This window comes from Pollachius pollachius (genome assembly GCF_949987615.1).
Source record: "Pollachius pollachius genome assembly, chromosome: 12".
Lineage (NCBI taxonomy): Eukaryota > Metazoa > Chordata > Actinopteri > Gadiformes > Gadidae > Pollachius > Pollachius pollachius.
Window position 1 is genome coordinate 9,588,033 of NC_136945.1, and position 23,737 is coordinate 9,611,769.

At 44.5% G+C, this 23,737-nt stretch overlaps 2 protein-coding genes across 3 annotated transcripts in view; both read right to left on the reverse strand.

Moving 5' to 3' along the window:
• Positions 1-1,127: 1,127 nt before the first annotated feature.
• On the reverse strand, positions 1,128-8,816 carry fam210b (family with sequence similarity 210 member B). Its single transcript, XM_079748123.1, has 3 exons — positions 8,136-8,816; positions 4,014-4,210; positions 1,128-2,380 (listed from the first exon to the last, which is right to left on the reverse strand). Exons 1-3 carry the CDS (start codon positions 8,664-8,666, stop codon positions 2,170-2,172), a joined length of 939 nt encoding a protein of 312 aa, XP_079604249.1. The 5' UTR covers positions 8,667-8,816; the 3' UTR covers positions 1,128-2,169.
• A 3,437-nt stretch (positions 8,817-12,253) lies between these two features.
• ppp1r16b (protein phosphatase 1, regulatory subunit 16B) overlaps positions 12,254-23,737 on the reverse strand; it is a 65,915-nt gene continuing 54,431 nt past the window's right edge. For both annotated transcript variants that reach the window (XM_079748563.1, XM_079748564.1), the window contains exons 6-11: positions 22,166-22,290; positions 18,126-18,251; positions 17,559-17,634; positions 16,669-16,798; positions 16,047-16,200; positions 12,254-15,750 (exon numbers count right to left, since the gene is read on the reverse strand). In XM_079748563.1, the coding sequence (XP_079604689.1) occupies positions 15,271-15,750; positions 16,047-16,200; positions 16,669-16,798; positions 17,559-17,634; positions 18,126-18,251; positions 22,166-22,290 (1,091 nt within the window). In that variant the 3' untranslated portion in view covers positions 12,254-15,270. The remainder of the gene's footprint in view (positions 15,751-16,046; positions 16,201-16,668; positions 16,799-17,558; positions 17,635-18,125; positions 18,252-22,165; positions 22,291-23,737) is intronic.

Below are 23,737 nucleotides of genomic sequence, written 5' to 3' on the forward strand. Positions count from 1 at the left end.
TAGTGTGTGTTCTTGTGTGTATGTCTTGTGTGTGTGTGTGTGTGCGTGCGTGCGTGTGTGAGAAAGAGTTTAGATGAGTTGGTGTCACAGGGCTGCCAGGGCCTATACTCTTTAAGCGAGGGCTGATAACTGTCACATCCTGCCGCCATTGCACACAGCAGCCATCTCCCTATACAATACACTCGCTCCCATTATTTACCTGGCAAAAAGCATGCTCACACACACATAGAGCATTCCAGGAGTTTCCACTTTTCTATAAAGTGTAATACTTGATGGATACAACAGCAGCTGAGCAGCCTGTTGGCAAAGGCTGGCTTATCAAACCTTTAGGTGGTAGAGAGAGAGAGAGAGAGAGAGAGAGAGAGAGAGAGAGAGAGAGAGAGAGAGAGAGAGAGAGAGAGAGAGAGAGAGAGACTTATGATCTTCATAAGAGAGCACAGTGGGAGGGCAGAACAGGTCTGTATGAAGGCCTAACTAACGTAAACAGTAATATGAGGGCACTTGTGGGGATGTTTTTCATTAGAACATTACATGTTACTCTATCATATTAGATGTTCAAAGTAAACACTTGGGTAATTAATTATGTTTAAGTAAAAACATTCATCTAAAATCCTTTTACGTAATAGGGGATCTTGTTATGTCAAATGTACCCCTCCTACCCCCAGTGAATAACATTAGTTGAAAAATGCATTATTCGTCTATGAATTAGTATCTTAATGGAATAATTCTCGTTAAAAGTATGCCCTACTGCCAGAGTATGAATATGATCTCCAGGAAGTGGATTGGCTGGTAAAACACCAATCGTCATCAGGATTGGCTGGTAAAACATCTATTCTTCTGTTCATTTTGAATGAACAGAATGAACAGAAGAATAAAATACTGCTTATTTATGGTTCAAGAGCGCCTCACTGTGGACAAAGGGATGCATTTCATGATAAGTGCTGAATTGTAATATAATTGCCGTCCTTATTTTCTTTATTCAAAAATATTAAAGTAGACGTTATTCAAATGCTCCTGCATCTCAGTTTAAAGATAGGTAGGATAATCAGGAGATTGTAGTTATAAATGTATAAATTGGTAATATCCGTTACAGTATGATGTTAAAAAAATGCAACAACAATTTCAGATCATTTTTAAATATTTAATGTACAACTTCAATCCCGATTTTCAAATACAAACTCAAAAGTACAACCACAATGTCCGGATGTGGTCATTAAGTAACAGACGTGTAGTATTGTTGTTTGCCCACATTTAGTATAGAACCATGATCTTCATCAAAACAATAACGCACACCAAGTTGGGATTGCTTGGTCGCTGGAATGCAGACGGGAAGCGTAACAAGAGAGAAAGCAACAGAAATAGAGCTGTTTCAGAGGGAGAGACACATGAAAACAATGGCTAAGATAGAACAAAGGAGGAGGGTGGGAAGAAAGGTGACAAAAAGCGACCGAGACAAAAAAAGTTTGGAATGAGGAAGAGTTGAGACAAAGGAAGAGATATAGCAAAGGAGAGCAAGGGAGCCAGTTCTGGAGAGAGATGAGAGAGAGGTGGAAGGCATAAGGGGGTGAGAGGTAGGGGACAGAGAACCTGAATTATTCTGCTGATGCATGGGCCGCCGGAACATGGCAGAGTCAGCTTATAGGGGAAGGTGAAGGTGGGGAAACAATCCCAGGGGGGTAACTTTGAGAGGCTAAAACAAAAGGACTGATGACACCGTCAAGAATGAACCAACTCTGTTTTTCACTTGTTTTAAAAAATGTACACCGCACACAGACACTATTACGAGCCATTGAAAATAAATATTTGACCACTTCTAGCCACCATTTTCTTTCTTTAAATGCACACCAGCAAGGAAAATAACATTTCCAACCACAATATAATGAACAGGGCAGTTAAAACTGCATTCATCTTCGTTTGATTTTTTTAGCTAAAGCAAGGAAATGATCACAAACAAGTTGATATTGCCATGTCTCTGTGCTAACACAAAAACAAGACAAAAAACAAAACCACAAATTTTTCACCCATAAAGGTTCACAATGGCAACGAGACCTGAGACTAAATCATGGAATTTAAGCACTTGAAGGCATAGGGTTATGACTGAACACACACACACGCACACGCACACGCACACGCACACACACGAGGGCGGGGAGGGGGGTTGGACCCCCATCAGGGTGCGGGGGTCTTGAAGAGGCCAGTCCTCCTCAGATAGCGCACGATGAGCGGGACCGACACCAGGCTGATACTGATGCGCAGCGGGGCGAACAGCTTGTGCACGGCGTAGGCCAGGACAAAGGTGCTGGTGCCCGCCGCCATCTTGGACTGGACCACGGCCTCGCTGAAGCCCAGCTCGCAGAGCACGGCCGCCATGTCGATGCCACTGGGGAGAAAGAGAGAGCCACAGCATTAGTATCGCCGTGTGGTCAACAACATAGGTCCAAATCTGTGCCAGGGTTTGTCAAATATAACAAATCCAAGTCCGGTACATTCACAATGCAATTTTGTATCTTCTCTTGCCCCTAGTTGGTGTCAAATCGACTTAAAACACAATAAAATACATGCAGAAATTGTATTTTACAAGATATTGGTTCATTCTTTTAATTCTTCTTGGGGCAGTCCACGGGAACATGTGGATCCCTAATTCAATATAGACAAATCTGATCACATTTTGCATGCATTTGATTTTGGGGAAGTAGCTAAATGCTAAATGTTGTTTGTTGTGCGACCCAAATGCGACCACTAGAGGGCGATATGCTAAACAGGTCTGCCTAACTAGATACATTGTCTTTGGTTCGTAACTTAAGCTATTTCAATGACCAAATACTAAATCAAAACAAAATAATGCACCAATAAAATTTAAGATAAAAAACAAAACCTTGGGATAGATTGATCATTGTAATGGCTTCTGATTACAAAAGAAAAGATTTGGGAAAGCCAAAGAGGCACATCTTCCAAGACGCTGAGATGGTGGTATAAATTAATGGGGAACAACTATTGCAGGAAGTCAACCCTGCATCCCTCCCTCTCACATTAACAGCTCTATCATGCAGAGCTTCACATTTCCATCGACTAAATATAGGGATCCATCTGCGCCTTGGTAACTGTCTGCCCCTATCGGTCCCCCCACACCACCACCACCACCACCACCACCACCACCACCACCACCACCACCATCCCAGCAGCCAGACAGTGCAGGCCTACATGCCAGGCCTCTGTGGCTCCAGGGTGCTAAGACCCTCTGAAAGGCAGCCTGCGGTCCGAGGGGTTTGTTAACAGCCAAGACCAAATCTACTGGCATTCAAACTATCTCTCTCACACACACACACCCACACACACACACACACACACACACACACACACACAAACACACACACACACACACACGCACAAGCACACGTCGGCAGGCAAGAGGCCAAACGTTATGAAACATGATGGATGAATGAGGGAGAGGCATCTTGTACTTCCTTGCCCTGACTAAGGGCGTGTTGCTGTACTTCTCAGCACGCAATCCTGAAAACAGACCATGGTTTGCGAAAGTATGAACGTAAATCAGAATATAGAATGGAAATTAAAAGTTGCCACGAGCAGCAGGAACACTTTGGTTCCTGTAAAAAATAAAATGAAAACTTAAGAGGAACAACAAAATCCAAATAATGAAACACTGTCTTCCATTTATCACCTGGTACCTGGACGAACGCCACAGGACTTCAAACAACCATGCAGACCGGCTCATTTCAGCGTCAATCAGAGCTCAAAAACAAAGACTGGTATGAGATGACTGCTCATAGGTGGAGCAGAACCCTGCAGCACTCTTCTCTGAGAAGTCTATCCCTGTACCTCAAAAATATAACGTGTAGACATACCAAAAACCACAGCTACCAGTGATGACAGACCTTGGTACGCTCGCTCTCACTCTTGGTTGGTCAACCCTTGGAAACCGAGAAGTTTTCCCAAAAATACAAAGATTTCTCTTTCCATGTACAAAGTGAAACGTGGGTTTGAGCTGGTGTCACCTGGAGACGAGGAGGTAGAACATCCCTAGGGACATGAGGGAGATGCAGACATGGAAGGAGACCCCCACGGCCCCGTACTCCTTAAAGACCTTCTTCAGCTGCTGGGCCTTGCTGCGCCTGTCCGGCTCCATCCCCTCCGGCCCAGTCGGGGAGGCGGGCGACGTGGAGGTCAAGGGCCCCTTTGAATGCTGCTCTTCCTGGGAGAGGGAGGAGAAAGAGAGACAGCCAGAGAGAATATAAACACTCTTTTAGAAGACAACAGACTCACACGCAAAAGCCTACAAAAATAAAACGGAAAGGGAGAGAGGGCTAATTCATTCAAAGTCGGATCCTATACAGGCGAGTAGTGAGGAAGGGTGAGAAAGAATGGAGACAGAACGACACAATCAGAAGCTAGACTTAATGGGGAGAATGGGTAATGGGTGTGAATGGCGGGGCAGAGTGACAAACGGACACGTCTTCCCACGGCATACAAAACGGGATGGTATTAGCATTAGCATGGAAAGAGGGATCTCTCTCACCCTTTTTACCTCAAACTGTCGCCCAGGGGAGGGAACCCAAGTCTCCACGAGGTGATAAGTGAAGCTCACACCCATTTTCAACCACAGAAACTTGACAGAGGTCAAGCTGTTTTGGGGGGGGGGGGGGGGGGGGGGGGGGGGTTTAAAGTCGAAGCCACAGATTAGCATAACCATTGATATTTGTGTTTCTCCTATTTACTAAACAAACACTGAAAACAGCTATCGGCTCATTATGTTTAACTCTAGTCCTCACAACAATAACTTCAGAACAGGTAATTTGAAAGCATTTGTACTAAATGGCAATCCTGAGAATGTGTACAAATATTCCATTCATCCGATGTCAATACAGTTTACCAGCCCCAGAGTCCAGATAGACACGAGACACTTCAACGTTGAGGTCATCTGACTACCAGGCCAAACAAAGCCTGGACCCTCGAGTGCTTCCTTTATCCAACAAACAGGCCAGACGACTCCATTGAGTCAGGACTGAATCAGCTGATAACACACAGACTGGTGTCTTTGGACGTTTGAATCAGTCACTTGAGACACGCTGACACAATCAGACACACACACACATATAGACTCTCGCTCTCAGTCTCTGGACGCCTCTCACTCACGTGCATCGTTCGTCCATCCTTCTCACTCGCTCTTTCTCTCTACTACAACACACCAAACATTAGGAACGCACTGAAGGTGTTAAAAAACAATGTATAAGGGGATGGGATGCCCCGTGTCAGTTGGTCGTGCAACAGTATTGAAATATTTTGTATTGAGATACAATACAATATATTATAATGATTATAGAAAGAAAAAAAATTAAATCTCATTCTGTCTTAAATGCTAAAAGGCAGAGGACAGTTATTGAGCATGTCAACATTATTTTGGCTTTGTTGGTCTGGAACCTTTTAAAGTTGAACCAATACATTTCTCTATTTCTAGAAACTAACAGCGCTACCTCCATGAATTCTAAATGGTCTGTTTGGACTTTCGCAAAACGATGCCATGCCATGCTATTTGCCCGGGAAATACGGAGGTAGTTTAGCTCAAACCAAAGACCTGTGTAGTCCATTCAGAAGCAAAGCCCAGGGCTGCGTGTAATATAATGTTTAAGTCACCCTTGTTGAAGGCCAGTGACCTCCACATCTAGCCTCAAAGGGAATTACATAGCTCTGCAAAACCTGTTCCCTCTAATAAAATAACTGCTGCTGTATAAACCCCCCTGGCACGGCATGCCAAGAAGTGAATTATTTGCATGAGTGCCCATAAACCTGTATGACAGCTTTATAGTTAAAAACTAGCAGGGGGGATAGAGGCCCAGGGGATTGTATTAGTATTCATACATACACGTCACTAAAATAAATGAATACAAAAATATGCTTTGAAATAAGGTAGGACAACCAATTTTACCCAGGAAAAAGAAATACTCTCTATTCAGATGAATGGTGTTCTCATTTGAATACCCCAAACGGACGTTTGCCTGTTTCCCGTCATGTTTGGATATGATTCATAAATATGCAATTCAATATGGCCGAGTAAGTGGTTTCAGAACCCTGTATCCCTGGTGTATTCAGGCCTAGCACCTAGCTCAAAGTGGAAGGTTTGTGGGGCGGGGGGGGGGGGGCGGGGGGGGGGGGGGGGGGATATCCGTGTCTGGTACCGTCCAGATTACAACTGGGACTGTGCAGCAACTGGGACAGAGCATGCATATTTAAAAAAGGGTCCTCATTTAGCACTGGTCTGATCGACCAAGCTTCCCAGACACAACCTATACATCATCCGCCTAGCTTCTTGCTTCTTGTTAGCACAAGGGTAGTCCTTTAAGGGGCCTGCCCACAGCCCTGAACAAACACCGCTGTCACACCCATTGATGGCTGATTAGCTTTTGTGTTGGTGGCTTGGCGCCCATGTTGACTCGTGTTTGCCCACAGTCTATAAGCGCCGGCGGCTGTATCGTTTCTCGGGGCAGTGTGAAACTGCCTTTAACAGGAGGGAAGCTTGTATAATTAGCTAATGGGGAATATTATGAATACCCATTAGGGAAATTAATGGTCCAGACATTTCGCTGAGTCATGGTGTCAGACATGCAATGCTAAGCTCAAAGCTAACAGCATATTCACAGTGACCTCTGGGGAGGGGAGGAAGGACAATGTGACGAGTGGTGTCCTCAACGCGGGGCCATCCTTTGGTTATGCAGTACGACTACTCCATTACAGTTATCACATTACAACTAACCAACCCTAAATGCAATTAACCCTTCATTCATAAATCAAGTCTATTGATGTTCTTGCAGGATTGATTCAGCATCAGGGAGGTTTTCGGCAGAAATAGAAGCAGTAGTTCAACATGTAGTGCTAGCGGCGGCCAGCCAAGGTCACCTTTTTCGAAAGCAATCTACATTCCTTCAGAGACGCAACAGGAAGCGGCCGCAAGGAACTATTTTAGGTAAAACACTGAGGCCAAAAGCCTAACCACATATAGGACTCTCCCCTCTACAGTCCCTGACTGGCCACCAGTGCCTCCTTGGAACAGGACATCCACAGGGGGAACCACAATGTACAGTCCCGTCCATTCCTTCACTCTCCGCTCAAAAATATGTCTGCAGAGCCCAGGATGGAGGCCAGGCGACTCCAAAGACTGCCAACAATGGACAATAGGGTGGCTGGCGTTAGGGGAGGAGGGGGTGAGCAGGCCTTTGGCTTGAGGGGGCAGGCCGGGTCGAGGAGGGCAAAGCTATAAGCAAAGGCAGGCAGCAGCTGTGGGCGGGTCATGTGAGAGAGCCAGAAAGGACTCTGTGCCACGGGGAGGGCTTGTTGAGGGAGAGGGGAACAGTTGGGCTGCTGTGTCTGATAACAGCTTTTCATGGATGGAAGAGAGAATAACACACACACACACACACACACACACACACACACACACACACACACACACACACACACACACACACACACACACTATTTCGCAGGTTAGACATAACATGCAAACCAAGGAATGTTGTCGTTCCTCCTGAAAACACAGGATTTTATTTCTCATTGTACAAAATACTTTATTATAATTGCATTATAACACGGGGTCCCATTTGGCCTTACAGACTATTACTAGCTTTGATCATTATTTGACTTCATTTTTTCTTCTTCATAAAGCCGTCAGCATCTGTACCATAAATTAGTTCTGGTCCCAGCCCTGAAAGAATAAGATATCAACCATCCAGTGGTAGAACGTGGATGTGCGATACTGTTCCAACTCCTACTTCATGTAGGCATACCTAGTGCAAAGTGCCTTGTATGAACAGTGCTTTCCATGTGTTTTCGTTTTGTAACACGACAACTCGACGTCATGCTTCTTGCGTAACGACTAGAGTATAGCAGTGCAGAAAGGGCTTGATCGTCCGTCTGCTTGATGCCGTTTTACGGTCTGCTGTTCAATTCTGGCGCCACTGCTTTCCAGAAACGGATGTCTGAACTTGACAACCCTCAATGAGTTTAACCCCTGGTGGGAGTCAACACCTGTTTAAACATTGTTCAATTAAGAGACTACAGGGTTAGTCAAACAACAGCCGTACCAGGAAGGTAGAGGAGAGTGCGTGTGTGTGTCTGTGATCTACCCCTTTGTTGTCCGTTTCCCCGGTTTCTTGCCCTGGTTTCTTCGCGGCCGCCGCCGTTGAAGAGGCTCGAGTCTGCACGGTCATAGCGGCTCCGAGCGGGCTGCAGATCGTCCCCCCATGCCAAAACAAACCACGGTCAACTACTTCTGCTCTCATGGCCGAGCACCTGTTAGCTAACATAGGTATCTGCTCGTCCCCATGTGCTCCATAAGTCACTTTTGGTAGGCTTCTGTGGAGATGCGATGCAATGGTTACCTTCCGATTCAATCGTGTCAAGTCCGTGGTTATGAAAGGTGACGACGAGTCCCAGTTTTTGATAGTAATGTAGGTTTTCTCGCTGCGGGGCACAGTTGAATAATCGAGATTAGCGTCCGATGACGACAGTGAACGGCGATCATGTAAAACGTACTTATTAGGTAACGTCCACGTTATGTTCCTCGGTCTGTTTGCTGTGCATGGCACTAAAGCCGATGATTTTAAAGCTTTATCTAAAGGCGACAGCGACAGCCTCGCTCCGCGACAGAAAAACATGATGGTCCTCGTAGATACGACCCTTCGACGCAATTCCCCGAAAATCAGATATTTATGAAGAAAGTTGAGAAACTGGAGAGGAGAGGCGAATATATAAGTTCAAGCTGCACACACATGCTCTCCCCTGGTGCCCTCTCTCATCTCCGCGTAGTCGCCACAGATAGACATCGACAGCCAATAAGGTTTGACGCGCGGTAGCAAATAATGTTTACGCACGGAGCAGGGGAGGGCGCTTACTTAAAGGTGTAACCGTTTCATTATGGAGAGGCCCACGTTGGATCCCAATTACACGATTACTTAGCCCTATTCCAGGCTACGTAATGATATTTAACAAGTCCCCGAAACTCGGAAGAAAACCTTTTGTTTTATTAAATGTGGTACAACTCCCTTTGAGTATCCTAAATATTCCTTATCTTTTTATGATTGGGAGGATATTGATAATGACGAAGACACAGGAGAGGTTATTAAAATAAGATTCAGTTGTGAGAATCACTTTGGTCTCTCCTGGGATGCATTTCTACGTTTTGTTAGTAGGCTACAAAGCAATCTTCAATAACACAGGCCTTCTCTTGCAAAATTTATTTTTGCAGAGTATGCAAAACGATACTAAAGGAAGTGGTGAGGCAATCGCTAAATCTTATCCACACAATTGCCTTCCTCGAGGGTAGTCCTTTATCTCCTTATGGGCACTTATGGGTTGAAACTGTGGGAAACAGTACAGTACTTTATGTAATATGGCTTGATAAGAGGTCATATATATGATTTGGCGATAGAGTCAGAAAGAGAAGGACTAAACGGGAAGAGAACTTGAGCAGTGTGCTGCCGAAATAAACTCTTCATGTAATACAAGACCTACCCCTTTTGTTGAACTGCAAATGGACGGGGCTGGCTGGTCCACCATTCGATAATGAAGCTCTCCCTCTTTCATTTGTCATAAGATCTATTAGCAAAATATGAATCAATGATTCAGCTGACTCACTGGATCTCCACTGAATGCATGCCATTGTTTTCTACCAAGTGGTAAGCATATTACACAATACCAATCAATACCTATTCAGGCCATAGATACTTCAGAACTAACGACAGTTTAACCAAATAACATTGAATTCATCCAGGGAGGCCTGGGAACGTTTTGAAAACCCTTTTCCACCCCAGCCCAGCCGTTCTTTCAAGTCTCCTCTCTCCCATCGGGCCTTTCAGGAAACGAGGAGGGCACAGTCGACGTGGTTGTGTCCTTTCCTTGGCAAGGGTCTTCTCCCTTGGCCCGGGGTCTGCTCCTGAAGAATGTCTGCCCTGTCATGCTGGGCTCCTCCTCCTCAGTCCCGCCTTTTATGTCTTCCCTCCGTTTGGCATGTACGAGGGAGGACATGGCACAACAACACAATCATAGACCTAGAATGTGTATGTTTCTTAATCAATACATACAGACAGACACACAGTCAGTCAGTCAGTGAAGCGGTCAGGGCAGACCGTGCTGTGTGTGTGTGCTGCTGGCTTCTGCTGGCACAGATCCACGGGACTCTCCAGTGAAGAGCAGTGGTAGGGCTGGAGGAGCGGGGCGAGTGCCAGCTGGCTCAGCCTGAGTGTGGCCAGTCCCTGCCAGAGTACCGCCTGGCCACAATGCGGAGGCCGGGAAGCACAGGGTGGGGTTGAGGCAGGCGAGATCATGTGACCAGGGCCACCCTGGGGCCATGTCTGTCTGTTTGTATGCGTGTTGGGAACATGCACCGAGGAGGGGGACTACGTACGAGTGAAATTCTGATTTGTTGGGTGAATTGACATAGGAGGGGTTTTTTTTAGCGGTCTGTAACATTGCACAAACTACGCAGTAAGAACGTGTGTTCAAGAAGGTTGTTTTCAATGAAACCACAGGGGTCAAAAGAAGGCAATGAATTATGACAACGAAAGGTCAACCATATCAACACTAGATCTTCAGTGCGATTGTAAATGAAGAGGATATATATATATATATATATATATATATATATATATATAATACACAAACACACACACACAAACAAACACAAAGTAAAAGCTTTGCTAATGATCTGACTAATATATTGAGCTATGTCAACAACAATCCGGCAATGTATACACATAATCGAATATAAAGAAGGGGGATGGTTGATATTAGTTAGCTTCAGAGATAAGACGGTGTGGCTAAGGCCAAGCTTAGGCTTAGTGGAATGCTGAAATCACAATGAGTTACACCAGCCATCAATAAAGTGGAAAGGGTATGAGAAACATACATGAAAACCACGTTCGCCTAGATGAGGTCTTCCTGTCCTTTGAGCTTCCTAATTAATGTTGACAATCAGTAAATGACTTTAAGCTGTGCCCGGGCGCCTTCAAACAGAGAGGGGTTGAAATTACATTTAACCAGCTGTTCTTTTGTACACTGGGGGGAAGTCCATTGGACTTTATGTAAGACCATTGGACTAGCAACAAAGGAAATGCATAATATACTATGCTCCACATCTCAAGCATATTTGTATCTGCACTATTGGCTATTGGAATAACTAAGCAATATTAAGTGCTTAAAATAGCTTTCTGTATTAGCCCAATTGTAATATTGGTGTGCTGGTGGTAGGTTCTTAGCAATGCTTTTGGAAATATTGACCCCATTGGACCTTTTTGAGTTTTAGTCAAAATGAAAGTGAAAGATTGAGACAGAATCAGTGACCAGAATCAGAAGTACCAAAATACGGATATCTGTGCCTCACTACACAACCATAATAGGATAAATAGAACTGCATCAACTATTCAAAGACAAAAATACTGTGCTAAAAAGCCATGAACAGGCATGAGAGAATAGTCTATTTAGCACTGAAATCGTGTGTCCCTGTGCACACATACGCACACACACAAACACACACACACAAATAAACTCATAGGACTGTCGGCACCTGTTTGGCCTCCTGCTGGTTATTCTGTTTTTGTGTCTGTGACTCCGCCTCTCACCTGTACATCCTGCCATTGTCTGTTTTTTTACAACAAATTTTCCTCATTGTGTGTTAACTACTTAGCCTATTCATACCCTGTGCTGTTAGTGGCTTCCTGTTGGATTATTCTTACGTTTGTTCCTAGTCTGTTCAAACTGGCGAGTATACTGTCTGTTTGGTTCCTGCCTGTTTGTGGACTTTGGCGTGGTCTGACCTAACCCTGGACTACTCTTGGGATAGTGACCTAGCTTTTCTCTCTTTGTTTGGATTTTTTCCCTGTTTTAGTCAACATGCCTGCCCCTGGACTACAGCACGTGAGCGGCCTTTGGCCCTTTAGATGTTTTTACATTCCTCCTGTGCGACAGTTTGTTTTGTTATTGATAGAGTTGAAGCCTTGCTCTGCCCCAAATAAATAATTTGAACTTTATTCTGCTTCTGGATTTGAATCATACACAAAGACACAGACACAGACACATACACACACACACAGAGAAGGGAACATGATCATGGCAGTGGGTGCTGTCCATTCCAGCACATAAGCGTGATCCTCACATTTTAGTTCAAACATGTTAGTAATTAAAAAGAGATTGAAGGCTAAAACGACATTGCAGCTGAGATATTAATTCAGGAAAACACAACGTAAAATTCTCAAAATATACAATTTATTCAAAATATGTCAATGCAACCATCATTATCTTCCAGTTATTACAAAATCAGTAGTTCTGCTCCTTATCGTTGATATAGAGGGTTACAATGAAACACAAGCCTTGTTAGAATTCATCAGAATATAAGTAACTATTCACTTTGAAAATTTGGTTAAGAATTCTGTCTAATGTATTTCATTTACATTTTTTATATTATCTTATTAAAAAACGACTTTGCAATGAATTTCATTCCTTCGAATCTGAATGAGTGAGGTTTTAACTGCAATTTGAGTTGAACTGAAATCAAACCATAAAATATATCGAATGAATTTTGTTTTAATAATGGAAGGAATGCAGCCAAGCACAGAAATATTTTCCCAATAGTTATCGTTTGGTTTTTAGCAAAATTAATCCACTTTTATTGTTGGGAATGAATACAATTCAGCCTATCACAGGCATATACTTTTTATAGACACATTTACATTTAGTTTACCATTTAGTTCATAATGGAACACCTGATTCTTCGAAAGTGTAACGGGAACTGGATGCAACAATGGAATAACAGGTCAATAACAGTGGAATAGCAATTTACTAGTCCTACTATGACAGTTTAGACTCAAGATATACATACATATACTGCGCAAATTTGTGTGTGTGTGTGCCTGCGTGCATGTGTGTGTATGTTTGTTCATGTTTTTCTCCTTCATTTATGTTGAATGACACACAAGGAAGTTCAGTTCATGGGAACAAATGGATGGCAAAAAATGCAAACATATTTACATTAAGATTTTCTGTACACACATTTTACACAAGGGATACATAAAATATCAGGGCATGGCAAAAATGACTCCAGAAGAGGAACGACTTCTCCATTTGAAAAGGTGATTAGGTAAAAGCATTTAACGCCATCCTTTTTTAATGCTCCACACGTTTGATTAATTTCATTCTAAGAGACTCTTTGGCACACATTGGGAACGTAAACATAAAAAAAACATGTTCAGTTACACTCAGAAGCAGTTTATACAACTGATCTCCTGTTAAGCTGGAGTGTTTCAACTGAAACAATGCCAGCACAGAGGTGCACATGACAACCACTGTCAAAAGGTAGGCCAGTGATATACTGCAATCAGGGTTAAAGTGGATGCAATCGAGGTCATGTTCGCTTGGGGAAGCTACAGTTACATAGTCCATATGCATACTTACATGGCTGAATGAGGGGCAGAACAGTAATTCCTTATTACAGTATAATTGTCACACTAACAGAGGAGAGTGGATGGAATGGTTAGGGCCACAGGTGACGATCTGTTATATTTCTGTATTAAAAAAAACCTGATAAAACACAACTAGATCTGGGACCCATCCTCAGCAGGCAGGCCTGACGTTTGTATGCATGGAACCTCTAGTCCACATAGTAACAACCACCCCACGTTTCAGTTTTTCACGACTGAATATCCTTTCAAGAGGGGAACTTTCCTGGGCAAATCTACTTGCCCCCCCCCCGCCCCCATTTCCACCAATGTCGCATTCACTCTGCGCATCATCCAAATAATAAATACACTCAGCTTTACCAACCATAACACTCACTTCTGCTCTTTATATACAACCCCGCTTCTTTTCATAAATAGACAACTCAAAACTGTACAGTATTATTCAACAAATGTCTACTGAACTCGACTGGTTAGGTTAAGCACAAACGTGGATTACATTATACAACATCGCCCCTTAGTCGGTCTTGTGAGATATAGCGCAACAGTATGTTGTTAAATATATATATATATATATTAAAACATACGATAATACCACACAAATGTACAGTTATGGTTTCAAACACTAGTGCAGTATTGTACTTTATGTCTGTTGTGCAAGTGTACCTCCTCACTCAGATATATGGCCTTCGCTCCCTTTCACACAGACAGGCCGCGGTGCATCACCATGGGAGATATTTAAGGAGATATTTGATTATTTCTGCACCGTGTCTACATTAAACGCTTTGCTGTTCCGCCGGATGATATGATCCGGTGTGATATTACCGGCGCCTTCCAACAACCACCTTGGAGTATATTAGGAGTAGATAAAGGGGAAACACGGTCTGAAAGATGAGGGGAATAAGTGTGTGATGATGCTGTAATTCTGCCCAGGGGATCCATCATAACATCAATTGAATTGAAGCGTTGGGGAAAACACTTTCGAAACGCTAGAGATAACACAGCGTCAATTTGCATGGTAATACCGCTTGCTATTCTTTCCTTTATTGGAAAATGTCAGCTCCTTCAGGGGAACCTACACTACAAAATATGTTTTATTTTCTAATTTTTACTTCCGATTCTCTGATTGAAAAAAGCTTTTACAGACGGGGAACAACTGCTACTTGTCAAACGTTGGTAGTTTGATCCGTTGGTTAGTGGGACTTTTCTTCAAAGGGCGCTGGATCCTCCATGGAGAGTGTCCCTTTCCTCTCATCTGTCAAATACTTTGGATAAGTTCACGTGTTTGGACAAATATAAGGTCTGCCATGTTCCATCAGACGCTGGAAGAGCACCTCGAGGCATTACCGAGACCAGCATCTTGCCCTTTCTATCATTTTTTGTACGCATGACAGCTTCACTAACATGCAGCACAGTAACCGGTAGTTCCCCCATCTTCACTGGCAGTAACTTCAAATGGAAGGGAGGCACGACGGGCGTAAAAACAGGAATTAGCCACATCCTGTCTTTTCCTTTCTTTGTCTTCTCTTGTCAAACCAATAGCAATGCCACAGGATAGTGGGAGGAATGAAACAACCCTCTTTTCTCTTCTTCCTTTTCTTGCCGGCGAAGCAAAATAAAGAAAAAAAAACAAAACTGGGTCAAGGAGCCAGGTTTGAATTCAACAGCATCTTCAACTGCTTCCATGGCAACACTGAAGCTGCCATTCTGTTTTTTTGTGTTTTGTTTTGTTTAGTTTTGAGGTGACCAAACCACACTGCCCTCCTGCGTCCCTCTCTGCAGTCACCCCCCGTCCCGTGTCCGATACCCGATGCTACGACACACAGCAGCAGGTGCGCGTCTTCGGATGCTCCTCTTCCATTGGCTGTTTGAACCGCAGGATGGGCGGGTCCCCGCTGGCCGGCGTGTAGTAAACAGCGCTGCCATTGGAGGAGACGAGCGGCATGCGAGGGTCCTCCGAGCAGCTCAGCTTGCAGTCGGCGAAGGAGTCCAAGGACCCGTTGCCTAGGTGACCGTTGAACAAGGGGTGGCTCAGCAGCTTGGCGGCGGCCCTCTGCTTCTTGAGCTCCGAGAGAGTCTGGGCGCGCTCCCTGGGAGAGGACTCCTCATTGGTCGGCTGCACGGTGACCACGGGGCTCTTGTCCACGGCGGGAGCGCTGCCATTGGACGGGGGGGGCTGCGGAGGCGTGGACGTCGCCGTGGAGATCAGCCCGTTCTGTTTGCCGCCGCCGTCTTTGAGGAGGGTGCTTAACTGGGGCGGGTCTGGATCGGCGACTTCTGCTTCAGGTGTCACCTGTGCCACAAAATCAACAGGAACAATCAGTTCTTAAAGCTCATTAAATAAATCTCCCCCGTCGGGCCTCTCAATCACAACTTCACCACCCAAGCTCTCAAGCTAAACAAATAGGCCCGAGGTAAATCCTAATCCACTTATTAGGTATTCAGGCAGGTATAGTGGGAAATACAGACGCACAATAAAAACAATTACACCGCCGAAGCAGGAGCGACTGCGCAACCAATCCCTCGTCCACGTCTGCGTTACTATACGGACAAAACAAAGACCCCAAAGAGCGCCATGAAGACCCTCACATGAAGCGCCCGGCCGGGGTCCTGGTCCGCCTCCTTCTCCTTCTCCTCGGCCCGCGGCCCCTCGCGCCCGCCCCGCCACACGATGGCCTCCGTCTCGTACTCCTTGCGGCAGAGGTTGTGTCTGTCCGACAGGCTGGCCCGACGCACCACCTTCCTGGGGAGGCGGGGCAGAGCGTCAGAGCCGGGGCGTCAGAGCAGGGATGTGAACTTCCAACATTTATGCAACTTTTACGTGACGCTATTTGTGTGCCTGACCACTATTCATACAAATCCAATTGTAGATGATGATGATCTAATGTCTCATTTTTGTTGCTTCATATTTGTTTCAACCAATCACGTTAGGGGCCGAACTCGGCTTACACAAGTAAACTGTAAGAAAGTTTCTTTGAATGTTTTGAATCAAAACTGGTTGGGCTGACTCGTGAAAATGTCATCCACTCCTTCAAATTAGTTTATATTCGGGAAACAAGGCATAACCCCTCCTCTTACGTTTTTTTGGTTTCCGGCCCAGGATCCCAAATCATTAAATAACAAAAAAGCAGTACATTCACAACATCGTTCCAATATTCACACAGACTGCTAGTGCAGTGACAGCTCCCCGCCACCAGGGGTCAGTACATACCCGCGGCTGCCTGCGCTGGACGTCCGCCTGCACAGAGAGGTCTTATGCTTGAGCTGCGACTTCATGATGATGTCATGTTTGTGTTTGAGGTCCAGCAGAATGGCCCTGAACTCTTCGTCTTCACACAGATCTAAAACAGGATCAAAGGGTCACACACACACACACACACACACACACACACACACACACACACACACACATTTAGGGCATCATGTGAGTGACGTCAACAGCCCCTGTGTGTGTGTGTGTGTGTGTGTGTGTGTCTGTGTATGTGTGTGTGTGTGTGTGTGTGTGTGTGTCTCTATGCTTGCAAGGTGGGTTGCTTCCCGGAAACGCTTAATACAAAACCCACTCTGGGATATTAAATTAACAGATGATTGTCAACAGATTATCATTGCTAATCCTTATGCGCGCAAAATAACAGGTTTTAAAAAAAGTTCAATCACTAATATTACGTTTATGTCCATCACTCACATTTATATAAATAATGCAGGATTGTAATAACCAAGGCTTTTGTCGTGTATTACCGACATCAAATGAGACAAATAAGATAAGATATAACATATTTTACTATTCATGGAACAAAAGGAAATAGAAATGCTAGCCACATTAACTTTGCAATTTAACTGCCGACTTGCCAGTATTCTCGATTTTAAAAAGTAGCATAAAAATATGATACTGATGATGTGGACCAGAACCCCATTTTAACACTGCACAGAACTGTCCTTCCTGCGCTCTGAAACCCAGCGGGCCCCTGGCCGTGGGGCTGCCCCCTAATGTTCTCCTACATTAAAAAAAAAAGAAAGCATTAAAAAGCGCTTGCTCATCATAACATCTCAGACCGCCTCTTGTGCAGGGCAGGGTGTGGTGGGGGGGGGAGGGAGACGTACCGATAGGGGTCTCCTCCAGGGAGGTCTTGGCGTTGAGGCTGGCGCCGTGAGAGACCAGCAGCTCTGCCACGTGCATCTGAAACGCAACATGGGGGTCACACACTAGCGTGGCTTCGAGAGCTGGCCCGCGCCCGCTCGGCCGCCTGTCTATGTACATTTCAACCATTCTCTGTTTTTTTCAGTGGTGATAAAATACCAGAGAATGTAGCGTGCGAATGCAAAAACTGAATGTGTGGGGGAGGTGCATTCCACTCTCAGGGTTGTGGTTTTGTTTCCACCTGCGTAGAACAGTGTCTGTCTGTGTGTGTGTGTGTGTCCATTTTTTTTCTATTTGTGTGTTTTTGTGTGCGTGCATGCATACTTATGTGCGTGTGTTTGCATGTTTTTGTGACATCTGGCTGCCTCCGTGTCTGTCTGACTGTCACTCTGTATGTGTGTGTATTTGTGTGTATGTTTATGCGTGTGTGTGTGTGTGTGTTTCTGCACGTGCGCGCGTGTGAGTGTGTGTGTGTGTGTGAGCACATACGTGCGCGTGTGTGCGTGCGTGCGTGTGTGCGCGAGGCTCACCTGTCCCCAGCAGGCGGCGGCGTGGAGGGGCTGCCAGCCGTCGCTGTCCTTCAGGTCCATGCGGCCGCCGCCCTCCAGGAGGATCTCGGCCGCCTGGACGTAGCCGTTAGCCGCCGCAATGTGGAGCTGATAGGGGAGGAGAGCACTGGAGTGGCTTCACATGCTACGACACAAGGAGCTTTGATCCGACACGGGCGGCCGTCTGGGCTCTGTGGAGAGCCTCTTGTGTTGGGTGTTGTAATGGGTGGAGGGATCTAGGATCTGTGTTCACCAAACATGCTTTATATTGACTTTCTGCTCGCATGCCGTGTTTCGATGAGCACGCCTTACGAAGAATCCCCTTTGGATTCATGCTAGACTGCGGAACATCTGCTAGGTATTTCTTTTGTTGACATTGATAATCTGGATTGCGATGTTTGCTCAAAACATTCCAAGCGTTTTGATTGACAGGCACTAATGGGCCGCCGATCAGCAGAGGCGGATGAATCCATGCGTTTCAAACGGTTCAAAGTGCTGGGTAGGATTGGAAACACAAACAAAATCAAAGTAAGTGAAATTTTTGACCCAAACATTGTTTGGCAGCAGCATCGTATTTTTATTATTATTATTTATTATTTTTTCAGCATCGACAGATTTACCGATACTATCAAATTTGTATTGTTTCAAGAACCGTCATTTATTAACGGTTGGCAGTAGCACCCTTGGCCCACACATGCACACCGGGTGACATTGTTCAATAGCAGGATCGATTCCCCCAGAGTTGACAGTAGTGAGCCTTAGCCATTGGTGCAGCAAGGTCATTTGATAGCAATCACAATCTAAAAAAAAGAAAAAACGTTCCCGTCGATCCCCCACAAATATGTGACAGGTCGGGCCGACTCCATCTTGCCCTGAGATGCAACGGATCTGCATGCTCCGCAGTCATCATGTTATGGGACTCTTTTTTCTGAACAACTTTAGATTCCCCTCTGCGTAGCAGGGCAATCGATGCCGTCCTACACGTGCACACAGGGGATGTAACGAGCAAGCACCTGGGTTCTCAGTAACGAAAGCCCAGGTGCTATGACTAACATACATAATTCCTGGGAAAAAATAAATAAAAATGAACAGGTGCCGTGCAACTGAAATCCCTGAATCCCCTAATAAATCCTCGAGCCAAGCCGTACACTCACATCCGAACGCATTATGAAATGTACAAACACACAGGCATTGGGAGTTCATGCTGTGGATTACGACTTGGAATTGATTGTATGTTATTGGTAAAATCTCTCTTTTAAGAGGTTTACAGGAAATCTACAACGCTCTCTTTATGACTAATGAGGGAAGTGATATGAGGCTGATATACGAACGACTCCTTAGCATTAATAACTGAGATTAAAAGATAGTAAAAACCATAAAGTGCTAACCATATCTATAAAGGCATCAGTGACAGATTTAGCTTTGATCTTTTTCATGAAAAGAAAATAAGTAGCTTCAAATCTCTGCAGCCATCCATTCTGCTTCCTGTACTGTGAGCGATGTACAAGCCGCAGCATATGTATCTACAACCGGGACTTCCAGGAGGTTTAGTGCAGAGCGAAAGGCTCCCGCCTCCTCCTCCTCACCCCTCGTCTCCATATTCTCAACATTATGTTCCCCCTCCAAACACGAATCCTTATCCAACCTCACATTAACATGAAACATGTTGAACATCTGAAGCCGTCTACATCGGGAGTGGCTTTGATCAAAAATGAATCTTTGAAGTGTCTGCGAGGAACCCTGCGATTGTTGAAACTATTTCCTCCTGGAAGGAAGTGCTGGTGCTGGCTTAGTGTGTTTTAGGGACTAGGAGAAGGGTGGCCGCAGGTGGAGAATGTGTGATATCCTGACAGCGTTCTACTACACTGACATCCACACAATACGTGTATCTATTTTTTCCCCTAGTTTCTTTTGCTTAACTTTCTATTTCTGTGTTTAATGACCTGGGGCCGTGTTGTAACTTACATCACTGAGAAAGAAAATCCCTAAAACCAATCTTAAATAGAATAGTGTGTGTGTGTGTGTGTGTGTGTGTGTGTGTGTGTGTGTGTGTGTGTGTGTGTGTGTGTGTGTGTGTGTGTGTGTGTGTGTGTGCGCATGTGTGCTCGTACGAACAGAGACTACTGAATAGCTTTCGAGTTTGAAAGATAAGCCATAGTCCAATACAGAATCTTTGCGTGTGTTTTCGTTTGTGTGTGTGTCTGTGTGTATGTGTGTGTCATTGTGCATGTGTACAAAGTGTGTTTGTTTGTACAGTGTGTCTGTGTGTGTGCTTGCATGCATGGGTGTGTGGGCATAGAGGATGCATAGAGACTGAAGTGAATTGCTTTTGAGTTTGAAAGACAAGCTAATGTCAAATATAAACAGTATGGGAGAAAAGGATAGCACCCCTGAGCTCAAGTTTGTAGCGTTTGCCATTTAGTATAAATTGTTATCAATATTTTAGGGGACTATATATATTTACCCCACCAGAAAAATCTGGTATATTCAAAGTGGAGTATTTGACAGTATAGTCACTCCTTGTGACATATAAACCCTTGCATATAATATTCGTACATACCAATAGGATGGTTAAATAAAACGGTCCCTAAAAGCAACCCTTTCTATCCTACAAAACCGTACTAACCTTCCCAACCTTTCTATTTGACAGGAATGTGACGGGCAACGATAACGATGACCTCTGACCTCCTTGTCAGGTTTCCTGTCGCTGTCACAGTGACTTCTGGTATTAGCTAACAAATAGAGCGATGAGGCTACTGTTATCCTGGAAAACATCTAGTCAGTCTCGTTTATCTACAGTCACTGTTGCTAGACTTTATGCTGAAGGTCAGATATGCTTTTTTCATAACTACATTTTCAGCCTGTGATAAGATGTGTCTGACAAATGGCCCAAGGAGAAATGCCAAAATATTTTCTCATTGAATAGCAGCCCACTCCCCCCCATAACCAGATAAAACATTTATAGCCAGCGATATATATTTATAGCTATATTTAAAGCTACATTTGACTTCATACTCTTTTCCAGTCAACAAAAAAAACTGATATTAACCTTCCACTGTTGTTTCTCATTGCACATTTATTTTAAGAAGAGGGACTGATCTACTCTGACCCCTGATGGTCCAATCAAGATGAACGGAGTCCATAAAGCTATGAGACAAGCAGCTTAATCAAACAATCTGCAGTCCGGCTTAACGGAGCTATTTCTGTCCACGATGTTCTGTTCTGTTGCTGTACTCATCCACTTCTCATTCATCACGCGGTGTGTTTGTCTCCATTCATTTAGTTGTCGTTATTTTCTATTCATTATCGGCAAATCCCTAATTAACATTGAGTGAATCGTAGAATGTTTGATGTTATAATCCTCCCCGCTAAGGGCATTGTGTCTAAACACAAAACACACACACACACACACACACACACACACACACACACACACACACACACACACACACACACACACACACACACACACACACACACACACTTTCCCATTATTGTATTTTATTTATTTTAGTAGGACCTCAACCCCTTGATCTTCTGAGGCACCAGAAATGTCCTCCAGGATTACCTTAACTCAAAGGATTTCCACCTTTTCAACTCACCATGCACAACCACACACCATGCCATCCATGTGAAGAGGCAGGAGGGCAGACCAGAGAATTCTCCAAAAGGAATTTTAAACCCCATTTTGTTTGGCCTGCTACCTTGCTATGTTCAACACATGGATATGTTGCAATTGTATAATATAAGGCCATTATAATTAATTGATTACATTATAGAGTTGTCTATAGTATATTATCATTTCTTTATATCATTGAGGTTTTTATTTTTATTGTCGAGTACCATATAGTATTATTAGCTTATGTAATTTCTGCTATTTTTTATGCATGATGCTGTGGAATAGTCAAGGGACATTTGCTTTATAACATTTTCTGTTTTGTATGGCAGATGATTCGTTTTTTGAATGTAACCTTAAATAACAATGATATACATTATGATTATGATTTTTATGATAATCATACCAGTGTAGCTCCCTGTGAGTCCTGCTGGTTGACCTCCTCTCCCCGTCTGATCAACTCCTGGATATCTCCCAGCATCCTCCTCTCCGTCGACGCCCGGGTTTCGTTTATCATCTCCTGGGTGATGCCTGTCAATCAAGCAGACAGTCTCAGAGCGGTGTGACTGGCAGTCAGTCAGTCTGCCGGCAACGGGGGGGGGGGGTTGACACACAGACTGACACAGACAGACACCGAGATAAGGGAGCACAGAAATGGCAGAGCAGAGGAGGCTAAACATCCCCCTTCAGGAAGGTGGGCTACAAACGAGGCAGCCTTCATTTGCGTAACACTTTGTTGAGTCCCCAACGCTTTCCCCGACAAAATGGATTGCAAAAATAAACGCGACAATTTTCAAACATTGTTTTGACTATTTGTGATTTGTGATGAAGAAGGCCACAGTGAAGTAGCTTGGGATGTTTTTCCACTGTAGGGTGTTAGCTGGTGTAGGTTTCAGCTCAACAAACAGCTCAGGATCACTCCACAATGGAAGACCAATGGTACCCAGAACCGGACTCAACAATATAACTTTTTGAAACATAATTCACATTTACAGCATAAAATTACTAAAATGACTCATTGGATATTTCTCCCTCGCAATCACAGTAAATGGTTCTGTATTATTAGACCAGCGCAGAAACTTGAATTCATGGTAACGACACTAAATGTATTTGTATAATGGTTTTCTGACTAACCAAAATAGAGCTGACCCATAATTCATGTCATGAGCAGCAACAGTGTTTAGTTTGCTCTGACACCTCCCTGAGAAACATCCAATCAGGGCCCCCACCCCCACCCCCACGCACACACACACACACACACACACACACACACACACACACACACACACACACAATCCCAATCTATTAAGAATGCATGGGGGTGATTCAAAAGGGTAGCACTCCAAGCAATGCTGGCAGCCAACAGGAGCATTGGTGGGCTCATTGGCTCATGTCTGTCCCTAATGACTGACTAAGCCAATCACAGCTGAGCGGAACCTCTAGCTGCAGGTCCTGTAACATCTTCTCCAGTCTGATTTTCATGTTGGGTTATTTGCATGCTGAAATAATTAATGTCTTTGAACAATTAGTTCATCAACGTCAAGGAAAGGCTGCCTGTGGACTATGTTTATGACAAAGATGTATGCCATTATTAAACCAGTAAGAAGCAAAAAAACATTAAGCTGAAAAAAATAAAGAAAATAGAAAAAGCAACACTTTCTCAATCAAAAATGATTTGGCCCCCTCAAAATTCCCCGGGCTCCTCCCAGGATTTAAATCCTGTTCCATGCCCTGGCTTCAAGTGAGCGGTGACGCAGTGAGCTAAGGGGAGGCTGATCAGAGCCGAGGCTGCTGTTAATGGCTGCGGCGCCATCCCAAGTTGTCCCCTGCAGCGTGTGGAAGGAAGATCCCGTCTTATCACCGGGACACAGAGCCGATAGCCGGGCCCCCGACCCACAAGACCAAGCAACTGTCAAATCAATCAGTGATGCTTAGAGAAGGGCGGCTGTGTGCGTGTGTGCGTGTGTCCGTGCGGTGT

Coding starts and splice junctions, on each gene's coding strand:
- fam210b (XM_079748123.1), bottom strand. CDS start 8,666: ATGTTTTTCTGTCGCGGAGCGAGGCTGTCGCTGTCGCCTTTAGATAAA. Junction 4,211..8,135: donor GGGAAACGGACAACAAAGGG/GTAGATCACAGA, acceptor TCCCTCTCCCAG/GAAGAGCAGCATTCAAAGGG. Junction 2,381..4,013: donor TTCTACCTCCTCGTCTCCAG/GTGACACCAGCT, acceptor CTTTCTCCCCAG/TGGCATCGACATGGCGGCCG.